General features: G+C 37.4%; 4 protein-coding genes across 5 annotated transcripts; 2 read left to right on the top strand and 2 right to left on the bottom strand.

Annotated features, from left to right (window-relative positions):
• Nucleotides 1–263: 263 nt before the first annotated feature.
• LOC113717616 (uncharacterized) lies at nucleotides 264–1,852 on the bottom strand. The gene has a single exon (XM_027242382.2). It carries the CDS (start codon nucleotides 1,603–1,605, stop codon nucleotides 802–804), a length of 804 nt encoding a protein of 267 aa, XP_027098183.1. The 5' UTR covers nucleotides 1,606–1,852; the 3' UTR covers nucleotides 264–801.
• Nucleotides 1,853–5,456: 3,604 nt separating this feature from the next.
• On the bottom strand, nucleotides 5,457–8,211 carry LOC113718923 (uncharacterized). 2 transcript variants are annotated; one of them, XM_027243855.2, is made up of 3 exons: nucleotides 8,054–8,211; nucleotides 6,140–6,869; nucleotides 5,457–5,863 (listed from the first exon to the last, which is right to left on the bottom strand). In XM_027243855.2, exons 2-3 carry the CDS (start codon nucleotides 6,779–6,781, stop codon nucleotides 5,648–5,650), a joined length of 858 nt encoding a protein of 285 aa, XP_027099656.1. In that variant the 5' UTR covers nucleotides 6,782–6,869; nucleotides 8,054–8,211; the 3' UTR covers nucleotides 5,457–5,647. The 2 variants fall into 2 exon arrangements, with proteins under 2 accessions (XP_027099656.1, XP_071928633.1); XM_072072532.1 differs by having other exon boundaries at nucleotides 8,050–8,204.
• Nucleotides 8,212–10,148: 1,937 nt separating this feature from the next.
• On the top strand, nucleotides 10,149–11,778 carry LOC113718658 (heavy metal-associated isoprenylated plant protein 8-like). Its single transcript, XM_072073030.1, has 5 exons — nucleotides 10,149–10,555; nucleotides 10,647–10,815; nucleotides 10,916–11,100; nucleotides 11,224–11,311; nucleotides 11,448–11,778. The coding sequence occupies exons 2-5, from the start codon at nucleotides 10,725–10,727 to the stop codon at nucleotides 11,744–11,746; spliced, it is 663 nt and encodes a 220-aa protein (XP_071929131.1). The 5' UTR covers nucleotides 10,149–10,555; nucleotides 10,647–10,724; the 3' UTR covers nucleotides 11,747–11,778.
• Nucleotides 11,779–13,343: 1,565 nt separating this feature from the next.
• LOC113719656 (uncharacterized) lies at nucleotides 13,344–16,766 on the top strand. The gene is made up of 4 exons (XM_027244912.2): nucleotides 13,344–14,099; nucleotides 14,867–15,107; nucleotides 15,907–16,024; nucleotides 16,217–16,766. Exons 1-4 carry the CDS (start codon nucleotides 13,549–13,551, stop codon nucleotides 16,306–16,308), a joined length of 1,002 nt encoding a protein of 333 aa, XP_027100713.1. The 5' UTR covers nucleotides 13,344–13,548; the 3' UTR covers nucleotides 16,309–16,766.
• Nucleotides 16,767–17,361: the final 595 nt, after the last annotated feature.

Below are 17,361 nucleotides of genomic sequence, written 5' to 3' on the forward strand. Positions count from 1 at the left end.
GTTTTTTAAAATACCAACTCTGTTCTTGAATGGCTTCAAACTAAAATTTTCATGACATCTATGTATCCAAAATTGATCATCCCATTTCTATCTTAAACTCCCAAAATATTAAAATCTCCTCTCTTCTTTTTTTACCCTTTCTTTTCTCTTCTTTCCTAATCTATCCTCAACCCCCCAAACTAGCCATACATAATATTACTTTTTTTTTCTTTTGGCCACCAAATAAAATAATCCATCATATGTAATACTGACTCGCAAAGGGATAGGAGAAGCACAGAAATGTCACATTTCATTGGCCCATCAAAAGTACATATGTCTTCTCACAATGCTTAGCTACTAAGCAAAGACTTCAATAATGTACAAGAAGGAAGGAAGGACTGAAAATAGGTATGCAAGCACCCACCTAAGCAGAGTCCATGAAGAAGTTGTCCACCTAAGTAGCAAGCACTAATAATAATAATAATATATTGATTACTTGAGAAGCAGTAGCAGCTAAAACTTGAAATTTCCTGCGGAGAAAAACAGAAAAGAGAATTCAGCCACATTTCCATTTGCAACCGGGAAAATGATTCTTGGCCAGCCCAAGAATACACCACTTTAGCTCAGATTCTTGTGTAGTAGTAGTAGTATTTGACAAGAGAATAAACAAATGGCTCGTGAAGAAAGGAGAAGCATCTTTTTACTAAAGTCCGAAAATTTTTATATACTCGAGAAGGAATTTTGCCTACCACATTTCCTTTTCCTCGAAATAATAATAATAGGAAAAAAGTAGAATTTTCTTCCTCCTCCTTTTTCTTTTCTTTATACATTCGGACTCCAAAGACTCCATAAACGCGAATTCAGCAGTCCCAACACATCCGGCAACACTTTTCTAGCTAGTCCTTTGTGGTTACTCGCCGGCGCCGCTCCTCTCACAATTAAAGCCGTCTCCGGCGCAGTCTCCGTCACCACATCCTCCTCCTCCTCTTTTACAACTATCAAGGCCGCCGCTGCCGCTTCACCAGTATCTCCACTCTCAGGCACCAGTACCCCAGCTGATGACTCCGGCGAGAAAGCCTCATCTTGCGGCACAGAAGAGCTACTCTCTTGAATCTCCGGCGATCCATTTCCTGTTTCGGGCAGCGGAAAATCCACTAATTTCTGAGTCCCACGCCGGCCCATTTTGTCTCTTCTCTTGTTCTTCCCCTTCTTGGACTGCTCGCCGTTATTCAAGTGCTCCTCGAAGGCTTCAATGGCTTGGTGGATAAGCTCCCGGTTAGGTGAAGAATCCCACCTAAACCAGTAGCTAGTGTAACAATCAAAGCACTCGCAGTCAAACAAAGGAGTACTTTTGTGGAGGTGGGCACCGGTATTTGCTGATTTTTTGGAGTTTTTCTTGGATTTTTCATCGAGAAGAGCTGATGGGTTGGTAGTCTTGATGGACCTAGTGATCATGTAAGCCAATACTTCGCGGTCCTCGAGAGAAAGGACTGCTGCTATAGCAAGAATAGCAGCAGGCAAGAGTTTTAGAACAGATAAAGCATCTTTGTTGTTGTGGTGGGAAGAATGAGACGAAGAGGAGGAAGAAGATGATGGGGAAGGATGGACTTTACCCTTGTTCCGCATTTTCACATTTCTCTCTTTTTTGGCCAAAAAAGATCTAAAGGGTATCAGGGAAACGATATGGTCATAGATGGTAAAAGGGCTATGTAGAGAGAGAAAGGCTTTTTGGGTTGGGGGATTGAGGGGTTTTGTGGTGGGAAGGGGGAGAGGGGTTGGGATAGGGGAGGGGTTCGGGGATGCTGGAGGAAGGTAGGGTTTGATTTTCTTGATGGCCACGGTAGACCAGAGAGAGAAACGAGAAGGATGGGGGGTCCTGGGCGATCGAGGGGCTACAATTTCTTATATAGTGTTAGGTTTGGACCGGGGCTTGGTTGGTAAAAAAATGTTACACTTTTCGGTGCTAAAAGCGTACTGTTGAAGCGTTTGATGAGTATCATTCAATGAAACTAGGAGTGGATTTTTTTTTTTTTTTTTTGTTGAAAGCAGCCAAAGTTTGGATCCCTGTTTTTTTGAGTGTTTTTCAAAAATTAATTTTTTAAATAGAATAAAAATTTTTAAAAAGTACTTTAAAAGGTAATCTAAAAATCAGTTTTAATTTTTTTAACATTTTAAAAAATATCTCAAAATATATTCTAGAAACTCTTCTACTCTTAAATATTTCAAAGTATTTTCTAAAAATATTCTAAAAACTCTGTTACAGCAAAGTATCCCAAACGGATGTTTTTAGAATAATTTTTGTGTTTTAAAAATAAAATATTAAATTTAATTATTTTATCCTATATTATGAAGTAAATAAAGATATAAGTATATTTAAAAATTTAAAATTACATACTATTCAATAAAATAAGTATATATTAAAATATGTAATTCAAATAATATACTTAAGAGTATTTGAACACTTAATAAGTGCTTTTATTAAAAATTTTATTAGGTAAAACACTTATTTTTTATTAAGTTATCACAACTCCAAATAGTCCCAAGTTCCGATCCTGCGTTGCATTCATGATAGTAATAGGCTAGTGTAGCACTCTTTAGTTTTCGTTAGCTTTTGTCTCTTTTAATTTCTTTGCTAACTATTTTTTAGGTTATTTGAGGTCAAGAAGTTAAAGTTGGCGTGCATTAAAAAGCCGGACAAGTGAGGAAGGAATGTCCACGGAAATATAAAGAAACTTGCAAATTGAAGAAACAAAGAGGTTTCATTTGTTCTGAACTAAAATGTGTTCTGAACTTATGTTATAATAAGTTTTGAAGTGTATTGTGGAAGTGTATTATGCTCACATGATTGTTTTTGGGTATTTTTTAAGAAAACTATATGGGTGGGATAACGTGTCAGAAGTTAAGTTTACTTCTAAGTTAATAATCTTGTTTGGAAAGCCATTTTTTCATCAAAATTTTTTTATATTTTTCATAAACACATTTTTTAATCACCTTTTTACCTCACATATACCAAATCGCTATAATATATTTTCTACAAAAACTCCAAAAAAATTACAATCCAAACAAGACAAAAAATATGAATTTAGAATCTCTTATTTATAACTCTTCCTAATTTACTATCCAATCCAATCAAACCCTTCCCAACTAAGTTGAATTAGACAAAGATTGCAAATTTGATGGCATATAATGACTGTTGGAGCGATAGCTCTTTTAAATAAAAAAAATAACAAACAAAAAAAGCAAAACCAACGCAAATAAAAAGTTAGGTCGGGTGGGGGATTTGGGCCAGCGGCTTGCCAGGAATTTTTATTTTTTATTTTTTGTCAGTAACGATGCATTCCAACTAAATCAAGGGAGTGCTTTAACACAATTCTTAAATTTTTTTTTGCTGCAGGTACCTACAGCCCAATGAGGGACTTAAGCCCCTCCCTGGTGGCGACTGAGCCATTGGCCCAGTGGTTTGCCAGGAATTGGTGGGCAACATTTAGCAGGGACAGAAAAAAGCATTGATTACCACCACCACCGATGAGTGGGATAAAGTCATAAAAACAAGGATTAATTACATTTACCTCTCAAATATTTTGTTCATATTACCAAACAAACCCTATAGTTTGGCCAAATAATGAATATCCCATGACACTCTTTTCACCAGTAAATAATAAACACACACATCCAGAATCTAAGGTAATTCCACAGGTTTACCCAAAAGGCAATTGCTAATACCCCATGACACTCACCTCCGTTATTTTAGTCTAATAGAAATTGGGAAAAGTCAAAATTGCCCACCGGAGAATTGGAGGCTAAAAAAGCATATTAATTCCAAAAAACATATTCATGTAGCGAAAAAGATTTTTTTTTTTATAGAGTTTTATTCAAAGTTGAACTTTAAATGATTCGGATATTTATTCAAAGTTGAACTTTAAAACATGTATATGTACCGAAAATCCCAATGCCTGCTCTATTATGTGAGAGAAGAGTCGATTACTATCGAGGCCTAAGTCTGCTACTAATTTTTGCTGAGCACTCCAGCTCTAAATGTAATTGCTATTTCTTTCATGTCAATAATGTTTTTTATTTGTAGATGATCATGAGCTAGTAAGAAGGGGAGAAATTAGATAAAGACTTTAGACTGCCAATTTTTCTCAATTTTTCCTCCAGGGGAAGTATATGTAATTAACCCTAAAAGCAAATCCAACTGACTATTTGGTTTTGGCGCTGCGTTTAGCATCACTGATTACTGTGCTCTCAGCCGAATAAATGGGCGGTCCATTGCAATTACAGTTGTATCATATTTACGCACACTCAAATTGTCGTGGTGGTAAATTGAGAAATCACCACACATATCTTCTGCCCTTTTTGTACAGCCACTGGCATTTAGGCACTCGTAGCCCGTCTGCAATAGGAAGTTAATCCTAGGTAGCTATTTTTGAAAAAAAAAATTCCATTTGAAGCTATTTTTCTGGGTACAATTTATCAAGCGTATCGTATGTGCCCAACCAAAGCCTAAAATACTTGTTGCAATATGCACATTGCAACCCTTCGATCAAAAACTTGAATACCATCGGGGCTGAGGATGGACTAGGGGTGCAAATGAGCCGAATCGAGTCGAACTTTGGTCTAATCGAATTGCGCCTCCAATTAATTGTGTGAAGCTCGAATTCGAGCTCGAGCTCGACGAGCTCAAAATGTGTCGAGCTCGAGCTCGAACTCTGAGTTTAAAAAATAAAAAATAATAATAAATTTATTTTTTAAAAAATAAAAAATAATTATTTATTTTTAAAAATGAATAAAATAATTATTTTTTAATAAATAATAAAATATTAGGGATATATGTGTAATTTTACTATTAAAATAAAAAATAAAAAAAATAAAATTGATTTCGTGAGCCGCTCGCAAGCCAACGACCTTAATGTTTTTGAGCTCGAGCTCGAGTTCGATATTGACCGAGCTCGAGTACGAGCTGACCTTAATGTTTTTGAGCTCGAGCTCGATATTGACCGAGCTCGTACTCGAGCGATCGCGAGCGGCTCGATTCATTAACACCCTAGGATGGATGTTGTCTTTTTTCTTTTTTTCTAAAAAAAAGAAAAAAGGAAAAAGAAAAATTGAGTCGAGATCAATTTAATAATATGGTTGGTTTTGGAAGATATTATCCTGGGAAACTCGTGAAGTGCTAAAAGTGGTTTTAAGTATAAATTATAATCCGTGACTCCAAAAATATCAAGACCTACATGCACGTACTCTGCCTGCATCATAGTCCAAAAGAAAGGGATCATAATTGCCATCCGTTATCACAATTCACAGAACACCAGAGAAGAGACCAAGCGCGTATGTGTGCCGCCTGCTTGATATACAGAAGTACAACACGTTTTGATGGGATGGGAGACAAGTTTCATGGCATTACCTATTTACCTTGCATCTTGAGATCACTAATATCAGCGAAGCCAACAGATTAAAATCCAATAGTACCAAAAAAGTTGACAAAAGAAACACAACCGATTCAAGTGGGAATTTGGAATACACAGGAGTTCTTTAGTTTCAGAAGTGAGAAAAGAAAAGAGGAAGTCAGTCATTGGCGGAGGGTGGGAAGTGGAAGGAACAAACGAGTCCCAATAACAGGAAGGAAGAAACTCATTAAGTAGGAGTATTATACCACTACTACTCTTATTCAGTCTGCCTTTTTGCCGTCCGCCTGCTGCGATCTGTTCATTGCAGCTGAACGCTTGTCTTCTTCAATCTTCGAATGTATTTCATCCCTCTCCTTGAAATACCTCTCGAATGCCCTCGGAAGAAAACGAGGGATAAGAAAACAAAAGAGATTGACGAAGAAATACACAAAATTTGCAGCCGCCAGGCCCCTTCCGAACCAAAACCATGCGATGTCCTGAAACAAGCAATCAACGCAACGCAACGCAACTTGTCAGGATCACAACAAAATACTACTATTTAACTTGCACCATAAACACAATTTTCAATTACATTCATAAAAAAAAGGTGTTACGGTATTGTTTTGAAATAATCTTTTTCCCCAAATAGTCTCCGACGCAATTAAACACACCTATGCATGAGTTGAGTTTATGATCAATGCACTGCTCGACTTGCTTACCACTAATTTAATAATTAATCAAAAGCCACAAAATTGCTTTGCGCAATTAATTACCCGGAATTCAGCATTTGCAGGCAAAGTTTTGTTCAGCCAGACGTCATGTATCCAATCAATGATGACGAAAATTCTCCTCACAGTGTAAAGCAAGGGGACTAGTGCTCTAACCGGAGGCGAGAACAACGAAAGCCCGCTTATAATGTTCTCGGTGAGTATCTGAAATGAGAGCAAGAAGAGGTGAGGGGTGGCTGACCGGACGGCATGCTCATCCCCTCTTGCAAATCCTCCCAGAACATAAGCTAAGGGCAAAAACAGGCCTACAGTAGTCCCGACAACTACATAAATTCGGAAAAGTCGACTTCCGCGGAATATCTCCTCCGACCCAGTTGTTCTACCATGGGATGGAAATGCCAACCGGGAGAGTGTAATTAGATAAGCAGTGGTGAATGCGGGATACACAATGTCAAGGATGGGGACTAGGCCACTGGCAGAGAACACCATAATAAATGCGACTAGTTGGAGCTCTATGACACGGAGGGATCCCATTACTCCTCCAGCCGCTGCCACCTGCTGCTGTTGCTGTGGAAGTGGCTTCGGCGCCTGCTGTAGGCGATGTTTTGTTCCGGAGCCGGAGGTCATGGTTGTTGTCGTTTGATCGTGCTCGGTACGGGGAGCCCCTGCAATTGATAGGCCTGACATTTTCAATTAGTATTCTGCAGACGGACCAAAATGTTTTTTTTTTTTGGAAGGTGTGCTGTGGTGGTAGATTTCTTCGCGCAATTAACCCCTGCCAAAGAAACAAGAAATTTAAAAAAGATTAAAAAAAAAAAAAGGCTTTTTCTAAGCGTATCAAAACGACTACCATTTCTGGATACCAACAATATTATGCTAGGCCTGGAAAAACGGGGAACAATCAACAATAATAAATGTTGCAGCAGCAGAGAACCATATAAGGTCATGTCTTGTCTGGCAACATATACACCAAAAGAGTCGAGGGTCAAACATATATACAGGTAGTGAGGAGGGCTCTTCTTGTTGGTGTTGGCTCGGAGCTCTTCGATCTGCGGAGCTGTAGAAACATACATTTTGAAATGAAGCCGGGGAAGAAAAAAGGCCCCGCTTTTGTGAGTGTACGTACTGCCAAGGTTTTAGCTTAGAAATATGGAGCAGTATAGTATAGAGATCTCTGTCATTAAGCATCAATTAAAGATACTACTTAGTATTTATTAGACACACAAGTACACAATGGCGTGCTATCTTTATCCAAAATACTTCCTCTTGGTACATCATACATGGCTCTCTCTCTCTCTCTCTCTCTCTATATATATATTTATATTGGACCCATGGCTCTCTCTCTCTCTCTCTATATATATATATATATATATATATATATTGGAATGGTTGTGCTATGCAGGCAAATTTGGGCTCAGCTTTAAAGAGGAAAGGGGTAAAACGCACTGCAGAGCCCAACCAACCTGTATGTATAGCCCATCAATTCGTGTATTACCCGAGGCGTTAAATGTAGGAGCAAAATTTTACCACCAAACACATCATCAAATGTATGTCGCTGTTACGTTACGGGAGAGAGATTGGTCGGATGGTTTCAGGGAGAGAGATTACATTTTTTAAAAAAAAATGTGTATCATCAAAATGGTCCATAACAAAATCAGCAGCATGTATGATTACTACTACTACTACTACAAAAAAAAAGAAAAAAAAAAGAAGAGAAAGAAAGAAAGAAGGAAGAATTAGAAGAAGCCAATGACGTGTTTCATAAACTCAGATCATATATATATATATATATATATATATATATATATATAAACGAGAACTACTAAATTCATGCAAACTATGAGATACAGGAACATCAAATATCAAGACAGATGCACAACAACATATTAGTATTCCATATAATTGATAAAAACAGGTAATTCTCAAAAGGGGATAGAGATTCCAGACCAACTTACTCACCGCGCAAGTTAACAGCACGACGGATGGATGAGGGATCAGAGGAATAAGTGTTAATAAAACTGCAGCTACTGGGATCAGAGGAGAAATTGAGAAGCAATTTAGGATCATATGATTGGTGAGTAGGAGGAGTTGTTTTGATGTCCAGTCCATATGTTGTCTGCGGAGCACTGAAACGTGTAAGCTGTTAGCGGAATACATGTTCTACGATCCACGTGGGTCCGTTATTGAACAACGCGTGGCAGCCTCAACCGTTTCGTTTGCTCCCTTAATACTCTGTTGTGCCGCTAACAATTGGACCCCACGCACGAATGAAACAAACAAAACTCAGAGGGGGGATTGTAAAAACAAAATCCAGCCTCCCTTGTTGTGTGGCCGTAGCATTGTGAATCAAAAAAGGACTCGTTTCAGCAACTTAGGTGTATTTGGATGGCATTTTTCTAGTTTTTTTTTTATAAAAAAAAAAAATTATTGTAACGATTTGATATATGTGAGATAAAAAGGTAATTGAAAAATGTGTTCAGAAAAAACGTAACAATTTTTTTTTGAAATCTACAACCCAAATACACCGAAGTAGTGTTCAGTGCGTGCCATTAATAGAAAAATATTATTAAAATTTTAAGTAATTTTGTAGTATCATTTTTCAGAAGAATTGGTTTTCATATTTTTGACAATAGATATTAAAAAATTCACCGAAATAGATAGCTATTTAGAAATAATTCATGACCATTATTGACATTTGATCGTATTAGATGGTTAGCAAGAGAAGCTTAGAAAAAATATAAAGTGACACAAATTTATTTACACCAAAACTTTCCTCTTCCTTTATTTATTTATATATAGTATGTATAGATATCGAAAAATTTTATAGTAATACAAACTTCACAAGATTGTGAGAACGAACTCCTTTATTTCCTCCATAGGTAGAATATTTTTGCTATGTATCATCAGTTTGAGCGATTAGGGTTAAAACAAACAAAATAAAAAAAAAAAACCAATTGATCAAATCCATCAGACGGAATAATCATCTGTCTATTCATTTTCCTGTCTAATATAAAACTATATAGTTCGACTTACTTATACTGCTGAACAGGTAACAAACGTAAAAGAATGAAGGACAGAATGACAAAGAAATTTATTGCCGCCTGTTACTCAAACCGGAACACAGCCCTCAAACGTTCGTAATCATCCAGGGAGACGAGGAGCATCGGTTTTTCTCATCTTCCTGATTTAGTTACTGCTGCTGTTATAGTATATGCCTAAGCACTCGATCGTACTAATTACCCGTCAAAAGGCTCAATTCTTAGCCATAAAATAGATCTCCTTAGTTCCACAAGAATTGCAAGAAACTTGGTAACGTATACTTTGTTAGGCATACCGTAATAATACAGGCATAATTAGTCACCGAGGTTAACGACCAATTCGGAATTTGGATAGCCGTATTTAATCAATCAATTAGTACCATTAGTATTTTGTACTCCCAAGTTTCCATGTATCCATTGCTCAAAAGGCTGGCTTAACTCAAAGCTGAAGGATCAGGATCATCATCATCATCCACGAAATGAATCTCTTCTATGTTTGGTAGTATCAAGGATTAACCGCTTCTTCATAATTTACCAACAACAGCAGAGCATTTAATTATAATCAATGAGCTGAAATAATGAAAAATCAGCATTCTCCGTTTAGCAGTAGCAGCATTATCATCAATTTCTTCCTTGCTCCCCCCTGGCCTTCCCCCCACCCACGCCCCCGGGGCGAAATACCACAGAAAAAGAAAAAAAAAAAAGTGATAATTTGGGGAAGAACCAAAATGGCATTTCGTACTACTTCCTCCTCAAGTTACCTGGTGGCACAATTCCACAGCATCCCGACTCAAGAATCAAATCCCATTCTTATGTCCATCAGAACCGTAGATCCAAATCCATGGTAAGCTGTTTACAGAAGTACAACCCCCAAAGCCAAAACTAATTCTAGAAAGAAGGCAAAGACAAAACATGCCATGTCATCACAAAATACTAACAAAATAACAATCTCCAATCCCACGCAGCACAAACTTGTGCAGCAGCTATACATGGCTCGACACTAGGCGTGTCAGTAGACAGCGGTAGTGCTTTCCCGGCAACTCAGTTGCCTTGCACCCTGCAACTGAGAAATGGGGAAGGTACTAAACTATTCAAGAAACGTTTCACAAATTAGTGCCAAAAGAAACGTTCACAAATTAGTGATCTTGACCTTTCTACTTCCCTTACAAGAAACGTTCACAAATTAGTGCCAAAAGAAAAAAAATGGCGGAAAAAAAAAAATTTCCAAGCTTCCTCTTTTAATTCATTCCCACTATTTCTTTTTGCATTCTAACACATAGCAAGCACTCCATTACTGCTAGTCTAAAGTTTTCTGCCTCTTCAGTTTCCCCTGTTTACTTGGAAATTGGAATCCAACCCCCGCCCCCTTCTTCTTCTTCTTCTTCGAAAAAAAAAAGCCTCGTAGATTACCACTATCATAGAGGTACTGACATTTATAGTGTTACATTTTGGCTTTGTGGATTTATATCAGATATATAAGCTCTTGATATTTTGAACTTGTTTTCTCGGCACAGAGAAAGAACGAGAAGGATCAGAATCCAGAAGAGAACAATTCTTTAGAGACTTCAGAGGTCAAAAGCAAAGAGGAGAATATGAGCCCAAAAGGAAATATTGTCCTGCAAGTGTATATTCATTGTCCAGGTTGTGAGGAAACTGTGGTCAAGAGCTTGAGGGGCTACGACGGTAAATTGAAAAAAAAAGATCCACATTACTTTTGTGAATCTGTATCGATACATGGTTTTTTTCTTCTTTTTCTGTTAGTAATGTGGGTGAAAATGTGTAGGTGTCGAAGGAATTGAGGTGGATTCAAAGAATCATATAGTTATTGTCAAGGGAGAAAAGGCTGATCCCACGAAGGTGGCAAAGAGGCTCAGGAAAAAAAGCGGCAAATATGTTAAGTTGATCTCACCCATTCCGCCAAAGGACAAGAAAGAAGAAAAGAAAGAAGAGAAAAGAGAGGTTTACGTTGTTAGTGCTAATCTTACTAAATATGTCCAAATTTTGTGTTCATCAGTTAGATGTTAATCTTTGTTCAATCACATGTTTTACTTTAATCGAATTTGATTGGTTGTTAATGGGATGTTTGTGCAGCCTAAGGGGGTTGAAGTGGTGCTTAAAGTGCACCTGCATTGCGAAGGCTGTGCCAAGGATGTTAAGCATTGCATCCATAAGATGCCTGGTATGTTGAACTTTCGTATATTGATAATTGGATTCTTTTACCCTTTTCCTTTTTGCCTGTCCAGTTTGCATTAATTTTTCAGTTGAAATGTTAAAACTGGAACTGAGAGAGAGTGTCGTTGATTTATGGTTTGCAGGAGTACGAACTGTTGAGCCTAATATGGAGAAGAATATGGTGACTGTAAAGGGAGGAATTGAACCACAAAAGCTTGTGGAGTTTGTGAAGAAAAGAGCAGGGAAGCATGCTGAGATTGAGATTGTTAAACCAGAAAAGCAAAAACAAAGTGAGGACAAGAAGAATGGGAAAGAATGCGAGACTGAGAAGCATTGCAACAAGAGTGGTGGGAAAGAATGGTACGCCAATTTCTGCCCTGAACTTGTCTATGCCCCTCAATTGTTCAGCGACGAAAATCCCAATGCCTGCTCTATTATGTGAGCGGAGATGAGAATTGAGAAGAGTCGGTTACTCTCGAGGCCTAAGTCTGCTACTAATTTTTGCTGAGCACTCCGACTCCAAATGTAATTACTATTTCTTTCATGTCAAAAATGTTTTTTATTTGTAGATGATCATGAGCTAGTAAGAAGGGGAGAAATTAGATAAAGACTTTAGACTGCCAATTTTTCTCATTTCTCACTTTTTCCTCTAAAAGGACAAGAATACACATTCGTATGTGAGCGCGCGCGTACGTGTTTTTGTGCACTATAAGACAGCTGCTTATGATAAAAAATACTAGTAGATCTTTCCGGTTTGGATTGCTATTTTTAAGAGTTTTTGTAATATGGATTGATGTATGTGATATACAAAGATGATTGATAAATGTGTTTACGAAAAACGTAAAAATTTTCCGCATTCCAAACAAGTTATATACCCAATAATTTCATCCCTTAATTAAGTCCAAAATAAAAGGAAAGAAGAGTAAATTATTAAAAACGGTCCAATCAAAAAGCAAGTGGATACATTTTTCAGCCTAATTTCTTCTTGTCTTGGCACTTGTCTAAAAAAGAATATGTGATCCACCAACATTAATGGGATGGGGAATGGGTAAATGGTAAGCTATTAAAAATAAGAGAGTATGATGATTGAGAAATTATAGATAATTACGTTTATGTTTGTATGAATGAAATGTGTACTATAATGAGAATTTTTCAAATAAAAATTTTAAATAAGGAAAGCTAAGGAAGAGGTGTCCAAGACAACACTGACCTGGGAAAAATTAATTAAAACAAAAGTCAACGTGGACATGGCTTGAGCTTTGGTTTACATACAGGGTTAATTGCAATTTATCCCATAAATGTCTATCCTAATTCTTTTTTACTTTACCCCTTAGCTTTATTTTGTGTCACTTAACCTCCTAAAAAAAAAAATACCCCCTCTACTATGTAAGTTTTTTTTTTCATTTTTTCTCTCTTCTCTTTTTTTAATTTCAAATTAGTTTTCTTTTATCAAATTTTTGTTTCTAAGAAAATAATAAATTTTTCTAACAAAAATACTATAATATTTTTTTGATGTAATATATGCAAAATAAAAAGGTAATTAAAAAAATTGTTGATGAAGTTAGTAAATATTGATAATTGAAACTACTAAAAATATTATAACACTTCTTTTAATTTGATATATGCAAGATAAAAAGATAGATTGAAAAATGTGTTGATGCAAACAAACAAATATTACTAATTGCTACTAAAAATTATTGGTAATTGAAACTAGAGTTATTTAATGAGTTCAATAGAGATAGTTAGGATGCATAAGAGAAATTCGCCATTTATGAGGTCAAATTTGGATAAATAAGAGAAAACGTCACCCGAGAATGAGAAGCCCATCCCGGCTCCCGCCACAAACCAGAAACCGGGACCACAGCAACCTCGCAAACAACCCACAACGTTACAATTTTTCAACCACTTACATTTCGCCACGCCTGCAAAACCACCGGTCCCAGGTCAAAGCAACTCTTTTGGTTCACCCGGCTCATGTTAGCTTCAGCCCCTGAAAACCATTCAACAACCCCCATCCCCGGTCAGGAAAAAGATCCGTTAAACGAAACTCCGTTAGATTCCTCCACGTGTCCAAGTTCCTCCCCGTCGTCAAAATCTACCCGTTAAATCTAATTCCTCCATCTTCCTCTTTCTCTTTCCCTCTCTCTCTCCTCTGCAACGTCTCCATTGACGAAGAAGAAAAAAAAAATTCGAAATCCAATTTTTGTTGCATTTTTCCATTTTTTTTCATAAAAGATTTGAGAAATGGGAAAGTTAATTTGCGACTCGACGGCGTCGTCACCGGTCATCCCATGGAGAGACCCAACTTCAACTCCAACGGTGGATCTCGTTGACCAGTCAACGGCCGGCCCGCCAACAACAACGACGTCGTGGGATGACGTTTCAGGATTAGAGGAGCAGCAGAAAAGGCACCTGACGAGGCTGCAGGCAAAAGGGGTTTTGTGGAAGCATCCAGAGGATCAGAACATGTCGGTCGTCTTCAGGTTAAGTCACGGCGGAGAGGTGGAAGCCGACGGAAATTGTTTGTTTACGGCGTCGAGGAAGGCCATGGGGTCAGTTTTAACGGCAAAGGAGTTGAGGCGGAGGACGGTGAGGAGGTTCTTGGAGGATCTTGGATCCGCGACTAATGAGGTCAGGGAAAAGATTGAATCGGCAATTAAGCATATGTATTCGCCGGATCTGAAGTCCGGTTGGGGGATCCATGTGGTTCAGGAGATTAAGTTGTTGGCTAAGAAAGAAGATCGTCTGGGTCTTGATTCCGCCATCAATGAGCTACTACAGCTTGGGATGCAGAGGTATTTCGTATTTATGTTTCTTTTCTTGTTTCTGTTTAAAAGAATAACCTCTCTTTACTTTCTCGTCTTAAATATTGGTCTGTTTCCATTTTTTAGAGTTTTCCTTCATCTTTTGGAAAACTATGGCCATTTCTTGGTTTTGGGTTCTTTATTATCCGCTTTAATTTTATGCCGTAAGTGGCCTTATTTTCCTTCTTAGGTGAAAGTTGGAAACAGATGAATGTAATGTATCGACGCCTGTGCCAGTGGCCTGCTTTATCTTTCATGTTTTTGGTTTCTGTTTTTTCTTCCTTGAACTACTTGGGTTCAAGAAGAAATTTGGGTGATGGGGCGAGAAATGATGGGGAAAAACATATAAATTTCAATCCTGGGTTGCCCCTTGAAAATGGTTATTTCAATTTTCGGCTTGAATAAGAATTGAGATGGGACTTGAGTTCCTTTTCTTGGTTTAAATAACTTATCTGTCAATTTTGCTGGCTACTATTTAAGGTCTGAGGAGCTATATGTTATCTCTGTTAATTTTTACTGTTAATCAATAACAGATTTTTGAATAGGATTCAAATTTTTAGTTTGTCAGACTTGGCATTGTTGACTCTATTCCTTCTTATTATCTGTTTGTTTGGTTGTATAATTGGATAGAATGGATTCTGTTTGCAGGATGAGATGGGGTATAACTGGTTCTGTAGACTGCCTTTCAAGTTTTCTGAACTTGTTATGTATGTGTGTCTTCTTGTTTCTTGATTGTACTTTCTTCTTGATGATTGTAGAGAATTGGCTGCGGATTCTATTTACAAAGAGAGATGTATAGCTGTCGACAATGGTTCAAGTTGGGCAAAGTACATGTCAATCTCTGGTTCCCCTGATGATGAATATGAAATTATCACTTTGCAATACACAGATGAGGGTTTGCTGACTGTAGATGAGAATAGAGATGGCCATGCTGCTGCTTTTGGAGATGACATTGCAATAGAGTGTCTTGCGACGGAGTTCAAAAGAGAGATCTTTGTGGTAAGAGGTTTTTGTCCTTTTATGCGTTTCAACCTTCCCCTATCTGTGTATTTCTATTCTATGTCATCGTTGCACAACTCCTGACTTTGCTGAACATTCAGGCCTTGTTCTGATGAACTGCTGATCCGCTGAGATCCAGTGTAGTGTGTGTTTCCTTGGGACAGAAATACATTTTGACGCCAAGATTAGATGAAATTTAATCATGTCCTAATGTTACTTGTAAAAATTATAGAACCTACAACCAGATATACTTATATTTGACCTGATGTATTGTAGCTGTGATCTATCTTGTTCTCAAAGTCTCCGTTATCTATGCCTCTGTTTTTATCTCCTTCTATTTCCTCTAGCTCCAGATTTTTCTTTGTGATTTGGTGGTTGGGAAATAAGGGTTCAAATGAGATGAAGAATTTATGGTGCACCTATGAGACAATGTTAGTTGGGGAGTTAGAATGAAAGTAGATTACAGCTCTGTGTTCTTTACAGACCAGGTCTGTGTTAAGGGATAATTTTCTTTACATACCAGCTCTGTGTTCTTTTGCATCATATTTATTTGTTCTGTGTTCTTTTTCTTGAATTTGCTTTAATACAGTTTCCTTCTTATCCTCTTCTTGGTTTTCATATTCCTAACTTTATTTGCGCTGTATAAAGTGCATTGAAGTCTGTAATAGATAACAATTTGCCGAATTCTACAATGTTGTCATTAAAGTTCTCAATTTTTGAATTGCATCCTAAGTTCAGAATCCATCAGTGCAGTTGAATTGTGAGAGATGTTGCTTATTTACTGATCAATCATATACAGGTGCAAGCACATGGATCAGATGCAATGGTTGATGAAGATAATTGTGTTTTCTTCTTACCACATCGGCCAAGGAGTGAAATCTGTGAACCCCCTTTTTTTCTTTTCATGAAGGGAACAGGTAATTATAACTAAAAATAGGTGTTTATGTCATCGCACCTTCTTTTTTAGTGCCCTTTTCAAGGTTGAAAAATGACATAAAACTCTACACGTAGCCTGATGGAGCATGATCTTCAATGGATTCATGTGCTCTCTTTTACTCTTTTAACAGTCTGGAGTACAGTTATAAATGATTACAATCTTGCTCTTACAGGTTGGTGCGGCGCTGGTGGTGACCATTATGAGCCTCTTATTGCTCATCCTTCCTCATTTGTCTCCCAGGAGAAGGTTGCCATGGTTCTTTAGATGATTAGCTTTCGCAAGTTTTTGTCTTTGAGATGACGAGTAGAATTTAGTTATTGATGAAGTGTCTTCCCTGCGCTTTGCCTGAAATATTCTTCCGGCTTCTTTACTAGACAGATAGGGATGCAAGTCCACTGCGCGGCTTCAATTGTTTGTCTACAGTTTCTAGAGTTGAAGAATGACTGTTTAGGGGCGTCCAAAATTTTGTAACAATTAGAGTCGGTACATCTTTGACGCTGACTAGCAGATGCTGCATCTGCATTTGAGGATCTTGTAGTTTGGTAATTCTTTTCGGGCCCATTATTGTTGTTGTCAATTGTTTTGGAGAGCATAGAGGGTGGGTGGTGGTGGTATTGGTTGGTGCTATGCGCTTGAAGTGGAATAGTACCTTTTTGTTGTATTTCGTACTGAGTTTTATATAGCTTGAGATGGAAATGAATTTTAGTTTCACTTCCTCTGCATTTTTATAGTGAGCGGGAAAAGAATTTTCGTACTCATTTAGCCACTGTCTGGGTGGTTGATCTTTCTATGTTTCAACTGACTTGGCTGAAACTTCAACTCGCATGTGATGGAAGCATACTTTTCTGTAGAGGTTTTAAAGGATAAATAAATGGTCTACATGCGTACCAGAAGCGTCAGAAATGCAAAACCCAGGCATCGAGTTATATGTCATAATAGGTTTGTTGTCTTTTGACTCCTTTCAGTGTTTTTAACTTTCTAACTGAGCCTTAAGTAGGCTTGAGCGGTTTTGGAACCAAAGTCGTTTTCGTACAGGGTTTGAAAGGAAAATGCTCAAAGTCGAGAAACAGAAAAAACATTAAAATATCTATTTTACTCTATTATATATAAAGGGAGATGGATGGGTTGGCGTAAATTTTTTTTGTATCACTTTATGTTTTTCTTAAACTATCTTTTGATGACTACCCGTTTCTAAGTTCTAACTTTCAATATATCCTTTTTCAATTAATATGTGTCTTTTATTATTTTGTTTTCCAACTTATTTAGTAAACCTTAATTTTATTAAAATTAGAAACTATCAATCATGGTTATGAATTA

The sequence above is a fragment of the Coffea arabica genome, chromosome 11e (assembly GCF_036785885.1).
Source record: "Coffea arabica cultivar ET-39 chromosome 11e, Coffea Arabica ET-39 HiFi, whole genome shotgun sequence".
NCBI lineage: Eukaryota > Viridiplantae > Streptophyta > Magnoliopsida > Gentianales > Rubiaceae > Coffea > Coffea arabica.